This window comes from Sphaeramia orbicularis, chromosome 12 (genome assembly GCF_902148855.1).
Source record: "Sphaeramia orbicularis chromosome 12, fSphaOr1.1, whole genome shotgun sequence".
Lineage (NCBI taxonomy): Eukaryota > Metazoa > Chordata > Actinopteri > Kurtiformes > Apogonidae > Sphaeramia > Sphaeramia orbicularis.
The window spans coordinates 12,049,504-12,070,150 of record NC_043968.1 but is presented as its reverse complement, the minus strand read 5'-3'; the positions used below and the strand labels follow the sequence as shown (position 1 = coordinate 12,070,150).

General features: G+C 37.4%; 1 protein-coding gene across 1 annotated transcript in view; it reads left to right on the top strand.

Annotated features, from left to right (window-relative positions):
* LOC115430264 (laminin subunit gamma-1-like) overlaps positions 1-20,647 on the top strand; it is a 312,548-nt gene that overhangs the window by 270,278 nt on the left and 21,623 nt on the right. The window contains exon 12 of the mRNA XM_030150206.1: positions 3,638-3,865. Coding sequence (XP_030006066.1) covers positions 3,638-3,865 — 228 coding nt within the window. The remainder of the gene's footprint in view (positions 1-3,637; positions 3,866-20,647) is intronic.

Below are 20,647 nucleotides of genomic sequence, written 5' to 3'. Positions count from 1 at the left end.
ATGAATAATGTAATTAGAAAATTATTAAACTTAATATTTCCACTATACTTTGACGTTCTATCTATCTATCTATCTATCTATCTATCTATCTATCTATCTATCTATCTATCTATCTATCTATCTATCTATCTATCTATCTATCTATCTATCTATCTATCTATCTATCTATCTATCTATCTATTCTACTCATCCATCCATCCATCCATCCATCCTACCTACCATCCATCCATCCATCTGTTCTACCATCCATCCATCTGTTCTACTCATCCATCCATCCATCCATCCATCCACCCATCCATCCATCCATCCATCCATCTGTTCTACTCATCCATCCATCCATCCATCTGTTCTACCATCCATCCATCCATTCATCCATCCATCAGTCCATCCATCCATCCATCCATCCATCTGTTCTACCCGTCTGTCCATCCATCCATCCATCTGTTCTACCATCCATCCATCTGTTCTACTCATCCATCCATCCATCCATCCATCGCACCTACCATCCATCCATCCATCTGTTCTACTCATCCATCCATCCATCCATCCATCCATCCATCCATCTGTTCTACCCATCCGTCCATCCATCCATCCATCCATCCATCCATCCATCTGTTCTACCCATCCGTCCATCCATCCATCCATCCATCCATCCATCCATTCTACTCGTCCATCCATCCATCCATCCATCCATCCTACCTGCCTCCCAACCATCCATCCATCCATCCATCCATCCATCCATCCATCCATCCATCCATCCATCCATCCATCCAATGAATAATGTAATTAGAAAATTATTAAACTTAATATTTTCCACTATACTTTGACGTTCTATCTATCTATCTATCTATCTATCTATCTATCTATCTATCTATCTATCTATCTATCTATCTATCTATCTATCTATCTATCTATCTATCTATCTATCTATCTATCTATCTATCTATCTATCTATCTATCATTTTTCTAACCATTTTTTATCCCTCCATCCATTTTCTGCAGAGAGCTCAGACACAGTAATGAACCAGGAACAAAAGTAATTTTGTGTTCTGTGGCAGAGGTTTAGAGACTAAAGGGTGAAAAGGATTCGGTTCAGGATGGCCTGGCCCCATCACTATTCATGAGAGGAGAGAGGAATTTTGAAACCCCACAGGAACTGCACATCTGACATACCTCCACCGAGTCTCCTGTCTTCTTTTCTTCTCGCCTTGCTCTGCTGCAGTGATTTATTCATTTGCTATATCAAAGATTCCCTGGGTGACAAGTGTACGTGTGTGGGCACATGTGTGTCCACGTGCGTGTGCAAGTGAGCATTAAGTGTGGCATTTACGGATGTGTGGGTGGATAAATCTGTTATTTTGTGGATGTGGATGTGGATGTGCGTGTGTGTGTGTGTGTGCATGTGACGGAGAAAGAGTGAAGACTGTAAACTGTAAACAAAGGCCAGAACCTGTAATCAGACAGAGGAGGAGGGATGACACTGCTACAAATGCTAATAACCCACTATTTAACCCTTTCATGCATGAATTATGAGAACCTTAATCAAGATTTTTTTTTTCCTGAGTGTTTTTATTCCTCTTTAGGCATGAAAAAAAAAACAATGTGATTGAATTTTTTTTTTTTTTTTTTTTTTTTAAATCAACCTGTTTTTCATGGAGTTACAAAAATGTCCACTCAGCTACACCATGAATTTTATTCTTGAAGCAAAGAAACATGTATTTAAAACCCAATATCATAAAGTAATATGAAAACAGTGAAATGAAACCATGTTTAATGCAGCTAATCTGATGTTTTCTCACATTATAACATATTCTAATACTAGTTATTACTCACTTCATGGAGATAATATGCAAAAAAAATAAATTTAACAATTGATTTCCACTCAAGAACCAATCAAGAACAGCAAAGTTACAATAATGGTATGAATTGCTGTTTATGAGATGATGCTATTTTTCATGGAGTTCCAAAAATGTCCGCTCAGCCCGATACCATGTGTTTAATTTTTGAAGCAAAGAAACATGTATTTACTGATATACTGTGTGAAAACTATGAAATAAAAACATTTTTAATGCTGCTAATCTGATGTTTTCTCACATTTTATCATACTGTAATACTAATTATTACTCACTTCATGGAGATAATATACAAAAAAACCTTTCTGTTTAAAAAAAACAAACAAAAAAAAAAACTGTTAATTACAGTCTAGTAACAATAACAAGCAACTGATTTACACTCAAACATGTTAGTGCAGTTAAGAACAGCACAGTTACTGTAATGGTATGAATTATTATTAGGATAAAGTAAGCCATTATCAGTATGAATCTAAGATTTTGCTTAGATTATATTATTTGTTTTATTATATGATTGTTTAAAACTGTGCCATCTTGTTATCTTGTTTTATTTCTGCAACTTTTCTTCTTGTAAATAGGGAAGGCATAAATAAGCTGCTACTTCAGCCTACACCTTTTCACCCATGTTTAACCCTCCGGTATCCCGTCCAGTAAGGTCCTTACTAAGCACCAAGTGTGCCTTTTTGGCACACTTGTGGAAAAATGTCAAAAAAATTTCATACAGTTTGTTTTTAATTCTTTTACACTTTTTTCTATTTCATCAACTTGAGCCGTAAATAAAAATACCAAATACTCAATAATTGTCACATTTTTTAACCCTTTAAATCCCGTGTTTGTAATGTAAACAAACCTTTTTTTTTTTGATGCAAAAAACACAAAAAATAATCTTTTTCAATATACTACATAAAAAGTGGATTACATATTTGATTTTTGCAGCCTGGCATATGTCAATGATTATTTTGCATAGTTAATTTGCATTATTATTTTTGGCATGAGGTCAAATGTTCAAAAATACTAACATCTGTCACCAAGCGTGCCAAAAAGGCACACCTATAAATCCAACTATTAAATATTATATATTGATTTATTTTCCTGCTCTAATTTGATTTTATTTTTGTAAATCAAGGTCAGCCCTAATCATACATATCAAATGGAAGAAATAGTGCGTTTTAGGCACACTTGGGAGACAGATGCTAGTCTTGTAATTTTCTTTTGTTTACAATGTGCACATTTTAGTTGGTGGCCAGAATTTTAAAGATCATGCAAAAATGAACCACTTTTGAATTCTAATCTTATTTAAATTGTGAAAAATAATATGAAGTTTGTTAACACGAAGTGCAAAGTGTGCCTAAAAGGCGCACCCGGTTACCGGAGCGTTAATATAGAAATCCAAACTGTATGCATGTATATATCATGTTCTGTTAAATGGATGAATAAATAACTACTACTACTACTAATTACAGTGTATTGGACGGTGCATAAGCGTCCACTGTGTTGGCTGATATTGAACTAAAACAACAAAATCCATGAATATATAAGAGAACAGCTGTAAAATAGATGTCCACTTTAGTGACCACTATGCATGAAAGGGTTAATGAGATACATCCCCCCCCCCCCCCCCCCCCCCCCCAACAACACACTCATATTCGCATTAATGCAGAGAAAAGCAGGTGCTTCAAAAAACTTGAACCGACATCTGAGGCTACAATTATCAGTTTACCACTGACCTTTGTGAGCACCGCTTTGACAAAGTGCTCTTCCTTTCTTTTCTATCTCTTCCTCGCCAGACACATCACAGCTCGCGGGGGTAACCCTGACCTCCGCTTTCATCTCCAGCGCTGCCGCCGGCCCCCCCGCCCCATGGGTAGAATACTGCTCCTGTCCTCTGGGATTTGCAGGCCAATTTTGTGAACAGTGCGCCCCGGGATTCACCAGGGAAGAGGCTGGCAGAGGGCCGCTCTCAGCGTGTGTGCCATGCAACTGCCACCATCATGGAACATGTCATCCAGAGACCGGTAAGTAAAACATTTATCTTTGACAAATACGAAACTGCAAATGTCACACAGGCATTAAGGGCTTTGGTGCCACTTCACCTCAAACATTTATCTTCTTTTTCTTTTTTTTTTCTTTTTTTTTTTTACGGCTGTTGAAATACCAAAGTCTATGAAAGTGTAAAAAACACACACTTTGTAAATAAATATTAACCCTCTATCAGGCAAGTGACTATTTTTGGTCATTTCTGCATACATTATAAGACAGTGACAGCAGCAGTTACAGCAGTGCTTCCCAACCTTTTTTGTCTCATGACCCCATTTTAACATCACAAATTTCTGGTGACCCCAGACGTTTTTTTGCTAAAATTAATTTGTTTTTGATCATGTAATAGTTTGCTATACTATGTTGCAAATAAACGTTAATTTTAGATGATATTTAGTCTATATAATGTAGATTATTATGGACAGAGGCAGAAAAGCCAGGTGTAGATTACTGCACAAAGGGAGAATTTTATTTTCCTTGGTCAGGATATGTAGTCAGTCCAGCTTGGATTTACAAGGCTGACAATTAATACTGAACAAACAAGAACTCAAACTATGAATTATGAAAGAGCTGCAGCATCTGAAACTGACCACAATGAACATTTGACAGATAAACAGAACCACAGTGCTTCAGTTTCAGCTTCACAGTTTGTCATGTCTTTTATGGATTATGATTGTGTCTCTCAACTCACCATATACTTTTTATTAATAAGGTTTTTTTTGTAATTTTTTATCAATTACTAGAAATTTCAGGTGACCCCATTTGAATTCCAGGCGACCCCACATGGGGTCCTGACTCCAAGGTTGAAAATTAGTGAGTTATAGTGAGGCAACAATCTGAGGTCCAATGTGGTCTCCAGGGTCTGTAAGGTCCAGGGGGTCTGGATCAGCACTTATGTTGGTCTAATGTTCTAAAAGGGATGTTCTTTTCACCTTACATGAGTGTTTCTTGTATTTTTAAAATATACTTCTTGGATTTTATTTTTTTTTGTCACATATGGGTAAGGAACCAAATACGGTAACTTTATTGACCTTGATTTTCGACATAAACAATAAAACATTTTGTAAAATTTCACAAAAGTAAGTAGGGCTGGGGGATACAACGATAACAATATATATCGCGAAATAACTTTTCCTAAATAGAAATATGAGACATGCTCGATACAGTTTCAACGAAATTCATTGGTCCATGTTTTGACAGACATAAGAACAGCCAATCGTAATTAAGTAGCACCGCATCGAACCAATCACGCTAGAGCCACGGCAAGTTAGGTTGATGCACACAGCACCGGCGTAAGAGCAGCCGCAGCATACATGCTAATACAGGGTGACACAAAAAAAACGGGAACTTTTTAACAATCCAATAAAACCAAGAGTGATGGAAGAAAAATGTTTTATTCGTAGTAATTGAAACCTTAAAACATGCCATTGAAGAAACAATGATGGAATTTTCATTTTTTAAAAATTACAGGGTGACCCAAAAAAACGGGAATTTTTGAAGTGCGTATTGGCAGACATGAGCAAGTGGCAGCACTGCGAGACAGTGACCTCGAGCAAGTAAACACACCCCCATTTTAGTAACCAATGGCGGCTGTGCGAGAATTGTTCGGTAACTGTGTGATCTCAAGATTCGTTCCCTGGCCCCCGAGATCGCCAGATTTGTCCGTTTGTGATTTTTTCTTGTGGGGCTATCTCAAGAGCAAAGTGTACACGACTCGACCAAGAACTCTGGATGAGTTAAAACAGAGAATTCAGGATGAAATTCACAGTATCCCAGCTGAGATGTTGCAGCGGTCAATGAGGAATCTCAACAGCAGATTTCAAGAATGCATTCGTACAGGAGGACGCCATCTACAGGAAGGAATTTTTAAAAAATGAAAATTCCATCATTGTTTCTTAAATGGCATGTTTTAAGGTTTCAATTACTATGAATAAAATATTTTTCTTCCATCACTCTTGGTTTTATTGGATTGTTAAAAAGTTCCTGTTTTTTTGTGTCACCCTGTACTTGAGCTGCAGCAGGAGGTAATGAGTGTTCCCTTGGGAGAAAATTCGACCAAGAACTCTGGTGACTAGGTTACTGGAAAGTAGGGTGCAAATTGTTTTGATTCCGGTGTACAACAGAGGCATAGAAGCCGGGAGTCGAACATTCAAAGCATGTTAAGTTTCATTTTCGGTTTACATCCGTTATGGCAGTTACAGAACGAACCTCCAAATATATACCCCAGACATTGTTTGGTGAAGATGGTCTGTTTTGTTTGTTTTCTCTTTTAAAACTTGAAATCTTTTACCTGCTTTTAGTTTTAAATATATGTACCTGTTTTAATTTTCTGAAACAGCGGTATAATGTTCTTCAGCACATCTGTCATGTTCAACCACTGACAGAAAATAAATCATATTTAAATCAAAAATAACCTTCTGATGTCTTCACAACTAACTTATGACTAACGGAAAATTTAAGCTGGACAAAAACAGTGATTTGATTTATATCAATATTGTCTGATATGAAAAAAATTATCATGACATGATTTTTTTGCCATATCGCCCAGCCCTAAAAGTAACACATTCTTGTTTATGTCCTCCAATAACACACTAAGGTTAACATTTGGAATTTCACAGTATTTCTATTGGTGAACGATAAAAGGTTAAACTCCACAATTTTTTTTTATACTACGTTTAGTACAATACACAGTGAAGAAACCATTTTACAATATTTTCTGTTGCTCTCCTGAGAAGACACACACATCCATGATATCATTACACTGTCATAGCTTACAGACTGCAGATATAGAATAATAAAAAGCCTACAATAGTAACTGGCCATGGATTTTAAAAGAGCTGAGTTTTTACCAGTCAAGGAGGGTCCACTAAAGGTGTTCTCAGCGCTCCACTGTAACAAAATTTAGTCTATTTGCAGCTTGACCTTTATAAAAATATCTATATCCTGGACACTGCTGCATCAATTCTGATCACTATCACATATTTCTGTTTCGATTATTTCAGTCAGTCACAGCTTTTTGAGTATAAATGAAAAAACACTGAAATACTCTCAAAAGGAAAGCATCAGTCATCCACATTATGTTTAATTGTGGCTCGTAGTATTTATAATAAATACTTAAAAGACTAAAAAAAAACCAAAACATTTCCTCCCGGACCTCTGGGTCATTCTCATGTCTTATTTATTTTAGAAAATATTTGTCCAGTTAGCTATCTATCTCACTATGGGCTGTAAAAATGCTGAGTTTAACAGGGCGACAAAAAGATTCCTTCTGATGCTGCTGGAAAAGGTTCGAGGTGAGATCGAACTGACATTAAAAAAAACAAAGAAATGGAAAAGAAGATGGTAGTTAGCAAATAGAAAAGTTTGAATTAGCTGAGCTTCAGTCAGGTAGTCTATTTAAGTTCGTTTACATACAACACAATGGTGGATTTACCTACCGACGCTGCGCCCCCCCCCATTTGAACATGTAAAATGTTGAACAGGATATAAACGCTCTTTCCAGGATTTGAATCCAGGTCTCCTGCTTCCTTTGGTGGGATTATGACTGAACACCTCTACGTCAGAATGCCGCCTAGATGTTAGGTTATGTTACTTACTGAGCTATCTGTTAACATGTACCTCGGAGTTTTCATTTCATTTCATTTAGGACGGAGGCAGGATGAAGAAAACTTATAACGCCCGCCCCTTTCTTCAAACATCTGCTTACATCAGATACGTTGCCATTACAGCTATTACAGTAAACAGTTTACATGATAGTCAATGAAAATAAAACTAGGGATGCTCCGATACCAGTATTGGGCATCGGCTCCGATACTCAGTGTGTGTACTCGTACTCGTGCTCATAAAAGTAATCCGATACAAATGCACCGATACCACTTACGGCTGTGTGACATTCACAGTTCAGTGGAGCAGGTATGCGGCGGTGGAATAATGTGTGTGGAGTGTGACGAGTGTGGAGATTAAACCAAATAAATGACAGTGATAAAAGTAACGCTGACTGAAAGTAACATTAAAGACACAGACAGATACGGACGGAACATTCTGTCCGTCCTCTGCGTACATTCCATCCATTTTCCAGGTGTTGGTGGATGCGTACCCAGACGGAGAATACCAGCGGGAGTACGGAGTGGTGCGGACCGCCACCAGCGGAAGTGAAAACGAAACTTATCACTCATTTGTCTTTTCTCTTCCTGCTGAAGCTAAACTTTTAAACCTTACCAGTGAAAACACTGCAATATTTGTATCACATTAGTGTTACCTCTGTCGTCTACATGTTTGTTATTACTGACTTTCTTCTTCTTCTTCTCAAAAAAACTTTACTCTTCTTCGTGGTATTTGTCCAGTATGGTTAATTCAGAGCGGCGCCCCCTGGTGGATTAATTGACAAACGCTCATTCCAACACATTAAATGTCAGTAGCAGCACTTTGTTCCAGTCAGACTAATGACAACGACAATAAAGCACATTTACAAAAGGAACTAAGAACTGGAATGGGATTATTAAGTACTCGTATCGGTACTCGGTATCGGCAAGTACTCAAATGTAAGTACTCGTACTCGTACTTGGTCTGGAAAAAAGTGGTATCGGTGCATCCCTAAATAAAACAAATCCAAATTCCATAAGTAAAATTATTTCATTACATGCTTTTACAAAGCTTTTCTGTTCTCTCCTTATATAACCTCTTAAACTGAAAAATATTTGTACAGCTCTTCTCTTCCATTGCCAAAGAATTCCACATTCTGACACCAACAACACAAATATACATTTACTTCACATTAGTCTGAATCCTTTTGCTGTTTAAAATTAAACCGCCTTCTAAGTTTTTCATCCTGCGATGCTAAAACAAATACTCTAATAAATAATGCAAATTTGGAGGCAAAAGTCAGTTTCTCACTGGAAACACAATCAACAATGTCCTTAATTCAACTAACTCTTTAAATTTAAACAATCCTGATTTAACCCTTTCATGCATAGGTCACTCCAGTGGACAGTTATTCTCCAGCTGTTCTCTTCTATATTCATGGGTTTTGTTGTTTCAGTTCCATATCAGCCAATACAGTGGATGCTCATGCATCATCCCATACACTGACATTCAGACCATTACTGTAACTGTGCTGTTCTTGATAAACCTGATCTGCAGTGACATGTTTGAATGTAAATCAATTGTTATTTGTCAGACAAAAAGTTTTTTTTTTTGCATATTATCTCCATGAAGTGAGTGATCACTAGCATTAGAATATGTTAAAATGTGAGAAGACATCAGATTAGCAACATTAAAAATGTTTTTATTTCATTGTTTTCATATCACTTCCTGATATTGGGTTTTAAACACGTTTCTTTACTTCAAAAATTAAATGCATGGATATTTTTGTAAGTCCATAGAAAAAAAAAACAAACTTGATCACATTGTTTTTTTCACGGCTAAGGAGGAATTAAAAACACTCAAAAAATAAATCTTGACTCAGGTTCTCACAATTCATGCATGAAAGGGTTAATAAACAATTCATTTGTATGTTCCTTGACATTAACATTCTACATGATTCTTATTGCTCTTTTTTTTTTTTTAATAAAAACAATGGCTTTGTGTTACTCATATGTGTGTTACCCCATACTTCCGTACAATAACTCAAATATGGCAGTTTATTGTTCATTGTTTATTGGGGATCTCCATTAGCTTCCACCGTAGTCGTTGCTAGTCTTCCTGGGGTCCCAGTTAAAAAGTCATCAAACATTGGTACATCATCATTCCCAATAAATACAGTGACAATGCAGGAGTAATAAATAACACTTAACACATCCATTCACATATGGTTCACCCTAGATTTTAGTGTTCTTTTAAATACGTGTAAATTAGGTGAGTCCCTCAGCCTTTTTGGCAAATTATTCCAGAGTTGCAATGCCCTGAATAAAACAGACTTTTGCAGTGAATTAGTTCTCGGTGATTAATGACCAAATCAGCTCTAAAAGCACATATAGTGCAAATGTACATGCACGAACCCTCTCCTATCGCTTTTATTGGAGGCTGATCTACTGCACATGTTTTTATGACAAGGGTTTATATGGTAAATCTAAACAAGAGTCAAGTCTAACCAGGAAGAGACAACTGTCTGTTCAAGCATCATTTGGGTCTGCATGAAAACAAACAGAAGGCATGGAATGTATTATTATACTGTAGGAACTATAGAACTGCATGGACTGAATATTAAACCTGTTTGAACGCAGACAGTGATTGAGTGAGTCACACAGTTGTCGACCATAGGCCTATACCTATATACACACACACACACACACATATATATATATATATATATATATATATATATATATATATATGTGTGTGTGTGTATATATATGGTTTTATGTGATTTGAAGTATTTTTTTTTGCTTTGCTTCACCCCCTTGAACCCTCACTGGGGCTCTAACCCTGGACCCCACCATCCCCCCCCCCCCCCCCACACACACACACACACACACACTTCCATTTTTTCTGCATCTGCCACTGCAACATATACCATATTTAACTTAGCTATTACACACTGCATTTTGAATTTCCCCTTGGGGATTAATAAAGTCTATCTATCTATCTATCTATCTATCTATCTGTAATTACAGTCTGATAAAATAGTCAGCAGTGGTGTTTGTAGCCTGCCCCCCCCAATTGAATTCTAGCACCCCTAAAATCTAAGAGATGGATTTTTTTTTTTTTTTTTGTCAGTTTCTAACAAGCTAGAAAAATGTCAAAACCATATACAGTGTTAAGACACGACTCTTGGTGTGGACCCAAATGCAACGAGACTTGTTGGTCAGTGGTCAAAAAAAAAGATTTATTTAACAAAGTTCTCCAAGCACAAAAATGGATAAACAAAGGTGAAGCACAACGTGCTCAAAAACTCTATTAAACTTAAAGAGAAGTACAACGTACCTTTTACAAACTAAAAACCCGAGGAAGAAAAACATGCGGTTCAAAAAAACAAGATACTAGGTATTAATCAGACGAGGCTCTTCACTAGATCACAGACAAGGACGCACTGACAAAAGACAAAGGAAGCAGGGAGAATATATAAGGGAGGCAGGGATCAGAGACAGGTGTGGACAATAACGAGGGGAGCACCAGGTGCAAACAATGAAGGGGAATGAACGAAAGACAAGACTGACAGCGTGCAGACAAAAACAGGAAAGCAAACACCCTCACCAAAATAAAACAGGAACAGACCAAAAACTCCTAAAAAAATCAACATAACCGTCGACGCCTGACAATACAGTACATGATTGAAATGTAATAACAACAAAAACACAGCAGCACCCCACCCCCACCCCCCCGCCTCAAAAATGGTCTGATCCACCACATCCCTCCCACCTTTCCCCCAACTCCAGAGTCATTTAGACACAGTACTGGTGTAGGTACCTGGCTTAAACCAGGACATGTGACACATTTCTTCAATTCTACCACTCAATACCAACACATAATCATCATCACCAGTCGTCATTCTTGCTGCTTTGAAAGTAGATCACTGTTTATGTTGTTAGGCAGGAGTTAACTGATGTTTTTTCGAGCGTTTCAGGTGGTTTAGTCAACCTCTGTCCTCTGTTTGAACTGCAGTGAGAGAAGCTGCTGTTGTGTCATGTGTATGTGTTCATATTAAAGCCACGGTGCTACTGTCTGTAAAGTAATTGACAGATTGGCCTCCCTTAAGGGAAGGTGACACAGATTAAAGTAGAAGGAATCATCTGCATACTCACTACAGGGGGCTGTTTTACTCATACATATACTGTTTATGTGGATATGTGGATGTGTTGAGGAGCTGCTGTATCAAAATGAGTCGTCTTCCTCCAGGAATGAGGTTTAGGGTATATTTCTTTTATGATTCTAATCCATTCCTCTTTCACTGTGGCTCAACATTTAAATCACTTTTATCAGATTTGATGGTTTAGTCACATTTTCCCCTACCCAAAAAGTGTAATGCTTTTCTTTCACAAATGTAGGAGTGATGGTCCAAAATTATTATTATTATTATTATTATTATTATTATTATTATTATTAATTTATTTTTATAATTTAATTAATTTATTTTAATTATAATAATTAATAATAATAATAATAATAATAATAATAATAATCTAAATTGCCCATAGGTGTGAATGTGAGAGTGACTGTTTGTCTCCATATGTTCAGCCCTGAGATGAACTGGCGAAATGTCCAGAGTGTACCCCGCCTTCGCCCATAAGTAGCTGGGATAGGCTCCAAGCGACCCCCACGACCCTAGTGAGGATAAAGCGGGTTCAGATAATGAATGAATGAATGAATGAATGAATAAATAATGATAATAATAATAATAATAATAATAATAATAATAATAATAATAATAATAGTAATAAATTGGTTTTATAGAGTGCTTTTCTAGGTGCTCAAAGATGCAGATCCAGTTTGTGCAAGAAAACCCAAAATCTTAAAGCAGCGTTTTGCAACCTTTTGGGACCCCATGTGGGGTCACCTGAAATTTCTAGTTATTGATAAAAATAAAACCAAAAACTTTCTGATAAAAAAAAAAAAAAAAAAAAAAAAAATATATATATATATATATATATATATGTATATATATATATATATATATATATATATATATATATATATATATATATATATATATATATATATGATGAATTGAGAGAGACAATCCCAATCCGTAAAAACATGACAAACTGTGAGTCTGAAACTGCAGCACTGTGGTTCTGTTTATCTGTCAAATGTTCATTGTGGTCAGTTTCAGATGCTGCAGCTCTTTCATAATTCATAGTTTGAGTTCTTGTTTGTTCAGTATTAATTGTCAGCCTTGAAAATCCAAGCTGGACTGACTGTACATATCCTGACCAAGGAAAATCAAATTCTCACTTTGTGCAGTAATCTACACCTGGCTTTTCTGCCTTCATCCAGAATAATATACATTATATAGACTAAATGTGGTCTAAAATTAATGTTTATTTGCAACATAATAGAGAAAACTATTACATGATCAAAAACAAATTAATTTTAGCCAAAAAAAAAAAAGTCTCTGTTTTGAATGTCTGGGGTCACCAGAAATTTGTGATGTTAAAATGGGGTTATGAGTCAAAAAAGGTTGGGGACCACTGTCTTAAAGGAACTGAAGGTATTTTGCCAAGAAGAATGGGAAGCTGTACCATCTGAGAAAATAAAGTCCCTCATCCACAACTGCCACAAAAGACTTCAAGCTGTTACTGATGTTAAAGACACCAATACAGAGGATTAAGACCTAGGGTGTGTCAACTTTTAATCAGGGTCATTTGCATAGTTTCTGTTGTCAGTGTGATTTAAAAAGTGGAAACACACACTGAAAAATCTAAATCTTAGCAAGTGTATTTTTCTCATTTCTAGTCACAATATCTCATCACGCTTAAAATAAGACATAATCACCTAAAGAGTGACTTTTCAGTGAGATATAAGAACTTATTTTTAAGCAATAGATCTTGAAAATCTTGTTTCAAGAAATCTTACCAAGATAATTTTCACTTGTTCCATTGACAGATTTTTTTTGCTTGAAGTAAGTAAAACAAACCTTGAATTAAGATGATCCACAAACCCTATCAATACATGTAAATAACTGGTGTAAAATACAGTTTGTCATCTTTTCATGGTCGTCAGATATGACCCATTTGGACGCTCAAAGGCTCCGTAGTTACCGTGGAAAACCTGTCATCTTCTACAACATTGGTTCACCAGTAAATCGAGATCAAGATAATTTTCACTTGTTCCATTGGCTGATTTTGTTGCTTAATTCAAGATTTTTTTGCTTAATTCAAGCAAAAAAAAAAAATCTGCCAATGGAACAAGTGAAAATGATCTTGGTAAGATTTCTTGAAATAAGGTATTCCAGATCTATTGTCTAAAAATAAGTTCTTATATCTCACTGAAAAGTCACTCTTTAGGTGATTATGTCTTATTTTAAGTGTGGATGGAAGAAATTAACGATTCTGATTCCATTATTGATTTTGCTTATCAATCCGATTCCTTATTGATTCTCATTGGGTGAGGGAATAAAAGAGTACAAAGGGGTGTGTTTGCATTAACATTCTTTTATATTTTCATCTCTGCACAGAAAATGTAACATATACAGTATGGACAAATAAGAACAGACGATGCTGGGCCCAGTTTGGGGGGGGGGGGGGGGTGGGTACAGTGAAAGTGAAACTAAAGACACTTAACTAATTCCTCTATTGCTGCATTTCCATGATGTGATACTGGTTTGACTCTGCCCGTCTCCTGTTGTTGTGCACTTCATTTCCTTTCCCCTACCTTCGGAAACTTGTATTTGAGGGGGTACGATATTTGTTGCCCGCATCGGAACCGGAACTGGGCCCAGATGACGTCCTGGTGTTCACTCTGCCGCTAGATTCACAAGTGCCGCAAATGAATCACATGGTGTGGACAAATGTTTGAACATATTGGAGGGATTCCACCCTTTTGAAGAAATGGAAGCTTTGACAGTGTTCCAGTGGACCTGGTGTCGTCTGTTTGGACCTGGTGTCGTCTTTTTAGACCGTTTCTGCCTCAACACCATGTTGGCTACGTTCTGACCAAAACAATGCAGCGTACATGTGACGTCATTGCGCATGCACAACGAAGGCGGAATCGATAAGCAGAATCATTAAGCAGGCAGGCAAATGATTCCAAGGAATCGAGCTACTGGGATCCGGTTCTCAAAAAGAACAGGTTCTCGATTCCCATCCCTAATTTTAAGAATGATGAGATATTTTGACTAGAAATGAGAAAAAATACACTTGGAAAGATTTGGATTTTTTCCAGTGAATCAACCCTGGTCGTCAGTGTCGTGGACGTTACCAGTAGAACGTCAGATGAAGGATCATCAGATGTTGTCGGGACAATATTTTCTGTCACTGTGGCTCTGAGAGAGCAGAGGGAACATGAAGAGACGCAGGCTGTTTGACTGAAACATTTCTCTGTCTTTCCTGAGCTGACATTCACTCATCATCACTTCAAGAGACTGTAACTGAGTCATCCCTCAGGAACATTGGCAAGCCATCACTCAAACCGACAACCGGATGACTATATTAATACAGAAATATATTTATTTGAAGGACTAATTTTATAATGACGGGTAAACTAGAAGTGTGTATTTAATGCCCCTGACAGCTTTATGGGAGATAATAACAGTAGCTGCGATAATCTTACAGACTCCAAAACCCTAAAAGCAACGTTCCGTAAATGACAGAAGTAAAACAGCAGCTGTTAGCTTTGTAAACAAGTCAACCTCTACGCCGTTATTTATATGGGAGAGCGAGCGCATGCTATTTGCAATTACTCTCCTTTTCTCCCCTCAGTGTTTTTCATACTATCTCGTTCTCACAGCTTTTAAACAACTCTTTCCATCTCAGCAAGAGCAGACGACTATCCCATCCAGGGTCCCACCCTCCGTCTTTTATCTTTTCTCAATATCTCTCTTCTTCCATCTCTGCTACCCTCAGACTTAAAGTCTCACAGATCTGACCTAGTTAGGAGATGCCTGAAGCTCTGGCTCTGAGTGTGAGTGTGTGTGTGCATGTTTGTGACTGTGTGTGTGTGTGTTTACATGAATATGTGTGTGTGTGTGTGTGTGTCTGAGGTCCGGAAGCAAGTCTGGTATCACTGCCTGCCTGCCTCCCCCTTAATTAGACTTGTTAACCGCCTCTTGGCTAATGATGTCTAATTTGCTTGCAGATTTCCTGTGTCTCTTATGTCTCAGCTCAATCTGGATGTCTCTCTCCCTCTCTCTCAAACACAGACACACACTTGTTCTCGTCTTGTTCCCTAGACTCTCCACTCAGCCTCTCGCTGTCTTCTGCTTCCTCCTCCTCCTCCTCCTTCTTCTTCTTCTTCTTCTTCTTCTTTTTCCCAGCTCAGATCACACCTGCTTTCCTCAGTCACCTTGACTTTCTTTTAAGCATCCTTGACTCCCTTTTGTGCAGACTGCTCTCAAGTTTCCCTTTCCTACATTTTCGCTTTTCCGTTCCTATTAATGCAATATCCAACACATCATCCTTTCACGAAAGCCTTTTAATGCAGGACAAGACTTATCACCGACAATAACTTCAGTGTAAATCAAAGAGAGGACGTGAGGGGAAAAGTTAAGCGAGATGGAACAAAAAAACTAAAAAGTCGGTTTCTTTTATGCGTTCATGAGAAAGACTTCAAGCATCAGTGAGGAGTGCAGAGTTTTCTGGGCGGTCTGAACATAAGATATGCTATGTTCTCAGAAGGAAAACGTCATTAGTAATTCATGAACTTGTTAAACTGTTTAATCATGAAAGTGGGTTGGTTTACACTCATCAGGTTGAGCTTAACAGCGTTTAGCATCTTAATGGAGTTCCGCTGCAAACACACTCACACACTCCTTTCCTTTCCTTTAAAAAAACACTGACAAGGTACGAGTGACGTGCGAAATGATAAATGGGTGTTAAATATGGAACACAAAGTCTCCTCTGAGGTCAAAACTACCTTGAGTGTTGCGTCCTCTCAGGTTGAATATCATTAGCCGATGATCAGGAGAGAAAAGTCGTTAAAATTAGCCCCTCTCTTTCACTGTCACGACACGACATCTTTTGAAGGCCTGTTGTCTCGGAGAACGTACGAAAAGCAAACAAACAGCGGAGGCATCCATAAATCCATAAGTTCGGGTCAAGGGGAGCTATCAAAGTAAGTCGATTAGAGACACCCTGTTCATCATTTGTCACCGGGAGGGCGTACCAACCTGCTGTTTCTCCTATCAGAATCTTAATTGCTGTATAATTACCTAACGACTTGTATCATCATGCAGGGGTGTGCCCACAGACAGAATTGGGATGGAGTTTGTTCGCTGGCTGGCGAGGGACGCTGCAGCCAATGGTGCTTCATAATCATGATTTATTAACATTCTCCGAGTCGTGTCGTTTCTATTTGCTGTAGCGCAACACAACAGATTGGAAATGTTAATATTTGTGCTGGAACTAGTAAATTGCGATTTCTGCTGAGCCCTTGTGCTGTGGGCCTAATGAATTTGAGCATATGTCCTTTAGATAAAAAAAAAAAAAAAAAAACGGGAAATGACTGTTAAGATTCTGGAAACACTTTCATCCGAGTGTACCTGGACTATGATGATCCTTCTTTTTTGTATATATACTCTTGTGTTAATTGCATGCACGCCATCCATAAAATTGGTCAGACGCCGTAATTTATATGCTCAAGGGAGGGTGGAGTGAAATGAGAGAGATGATTGTATTGTATAGGTAAGATGGAGGCACTCAATTTTCTGTGCAGCCCACACCATCAGTGCGCGCTCATTAATCACCTAAACAAATGAAACATGCGATGCTCCTGACACTGTGGTACTGCTGCAGGATATTGAGCGTTAAGGTTCTGTGTAAGAGCTCCTCTTTTAACCCAGTTTCCTTTTATCGTGCAACATGTAGGCTTTCATCTTCGGAGTACAGCGTCACCAGAAGATAGGAGTGTAACGATTAGCGGTATAACGATAAACCGCGGTAAAATTGCCGACGGTTAGTATTAGCGTTTAAATTCTAATTATCATGATAACCGTGTTTGATTACCGCACTTTTAGGGGAAAAAACCCTATGTAAAGATCTGCTTTTATGTCAAATATTTGAGTATATTTTTAATTTATTACAATTTTGAATTGATATATCTAATATTTGGAACCAATATTCACTTTTAAAGTCTTTGAAAAGGTTTGTTAAGCATCTTTGTGTTATTTATGCAATAAATTATATACATTTTTCAAATCGGATTTTTTTTTTTTTTTGTGTGTGTTTTCTGGCCTTTTATGTTGATATAGTCGGTTAAAGTGAAAAAAATAATAGACAGATGAGATCGATGAAGTTGGGCTGAAAAAAAAAAGATACCAAACATGGGTATAATAAACATTTGTTTATATAGTATATAAAGGCAAAATCAAAAGGACTGAAAAACAGACAAAATAGGCTCAGAGCACTAAGGGTTAATATTTGAATGTTTCTGCAACAGAAGGTACATTGTGCCTATTATTATTATTATTTTTTTTTTAATACAACTTGGTATTTTTAAATACAACTTGGTGGCAACAGGTGGTGCAGTGGTTAGTATTCGTGCCTCACAGCAAGAAGGTCCTGGGTTCGATTCCAACACCAGTCGACGGGGGGTGGGACCTTTCTGTGTGGAGTTTGCATGTTCTCCCCGTGTCTGCGTGGGTTCTCTCCGGGTACTCCGGCTTCCTCCCACCATCCAAAGACATGCACTGATAGGTTAATTGGTTAATCTAAATTGTCCATAGGTGTGAATGTGAGAGTGATTGTTTGTCTCTGTATGTTCAGCCCTGCAATGAACTGGTGAAATGTCCAGGGTGTACCCCGCCTTCACCCAGAAGTAGCTGGGATAGGCTCCAAGCGACCCCCGTGACCCTAGTGAGGATAAAACAGGTTCAGAAAATGAATGAATGAGTACAACTTAGTTAAAAATTTTTGAGTGTGTGTATTAGTACTTTTTGAACATTTTGAGCACAATTTCAATAATACCGTGATAACAATGATAGCTGTGATAATTATGGTCACAATAACCGTGATATGAAATTTTCATATCGCTACGTCCCTACTTGAAGACGGCTTCTGTGACAGAATGGAAATAATTAGGGCTGTGTATCGGCAAGAATCTGGCAATACGATACAAATCACAATACTAGGATCACGATATGATATATCACAATATATCATGATACTGTTAAAAAGGCAATTTTTGGTTCGTTTCTTTTTTAAAAATGATTATTTCCCAGAAGAATTTAATTACACCAGAAATATGCACAAATATGAAACACATTTTTATTTGATCCCAACAGTGATCTAATACTATATCACAAAATGTTCCTGTGTTCAAACTTCATTTGTGTTTTACAGACATTACAGTTTCAGATCCTGTTCAAAATGTTCATATTCTATTAGTTCAGAACTAACATCAGAACATTATTTTTGTGCAATCCCAACAAAGGAATGAACAACTGCCTCTCAGACAGTAAAAAGTGCTTTTAAGATTTAATAAAACAGTGTTAAGTAATAATAATAAATAACACATAAACAATAAAGAAAACCAAAAATGAACCTCCGCCATATCTGCATCTGAATAAATACCTAAAAATATTGATAACAGTACTTTTTAATATTGATACAGTATTGTGAAATGAAATATTGCAATATATTGCAGAACCAATATTTTCTAACACCCCTACAAATAATCCTACTTAATATAAATCTCAAATCAAATTAAAGTGGTGTGAAAGGACATATTATACTGAACGCAAGGATACCGGAGTCATATTTCATAGGGATGCACCGATACCACTTTTTTCCAGACCGAGTACAAGTACAAGTACTTACATTTGAGTACTTGCTGATATTGAGTACCGATATGAGTACTTAATAATACCATTACAGCTGTTAGTTACTTTTTGAAAATGTGCTTTGTTGTCGTTGTCATTAGTGTTGCACACTTAATAATGGACCAGACTCCAAATGTCAGTTCTTGCATTTAATCTGCACAAAATACACATAAATGCAGCGTATTAACGTGTGTCAGCCATTACTGTGTGCGTAGCTGTCTTTACTGCAGCAGCACCTTCCAGCTGTGCTCACATCTGGGTATCTCCCCCTTGTGGCGAAACTAGGAACTACACTAGTTCTGCAAATCTGTGTCTGGCATACAGAATTTATGAGTAAAATAATATAAAAAATATGAAATAATAACACATAACCTGAAATAACAAAATAATGAAATAACCTAAATGTGGGGGTGGCCTGTTTTCACCTTTTAACCATTTCCCATGTATTTCTCGGTACTCCCACATTAGTCTGACTGGAACGAAGTGCTGCTACTAACATTTAGGGCTGGATCTATCACAGGTTTGCGTGTATTAAAACGTGTGCAAACTCACTGCAAAATGTACAAACTGATTTACTAACACTGCGCAATAAGGGTTGTATCTTCAAAGGTGCAAAATGGCGTGTCTGATTCAGTCAGTAAATTTGCTGCAATGAATATGCAATTTGGAGCGTTTCCATGCAGTTGTGTGTGTGAAATGTTGATACTGGCACAAGGAAACAATAATGATTACATTTTGGTGGTGATTGGGGGGGTGGGGATTTTGATGACATTTTCAGGAAATGTTGACACTGGCACAAGGAACAAGTGATGACATTTTGGTGCTGATTGGGGGGGGGGGATTTGCCTTGGTGGAGGTCTGCACTCTCCAAGTGCTATTCTAGTTGTTAGCTTACCGGCCGACAGACCGTAAACTATTGTCGTCATGCAGCGTCTGTCGTCTGTTACAAAAATTTCAATCGTCTTCTTCTCCGAAACTACAATTCCGATTGACTTCAAACTTGGTATACAGTTTCTTTATGATCATGTCAACAAAAGTTAGTGAAATTATTTGGATCTGGATCTGATTCTGGATTTGGTGCCACTTTGAAAAATTTCCCCATTAAAAGGGATAGGAAGTGGATGGATGCAATAACTCAGTAAATATAAATGATATCCAGTGTAAATTTCTACAGTCCAGCTCTGATGGGGAGATGACCAAAACATAATGTCCACATGCTGATCAGGATCTTCTTCTGGATCTGGGAACTTACGGAGAATTTAACATGGGCTGTTATGGGGAAAAAATTTCAATCGTCTTTTTCTCCCAAACTCCAGTTCTGATTGACTTCAAACTTGGTATACAGCTTCTG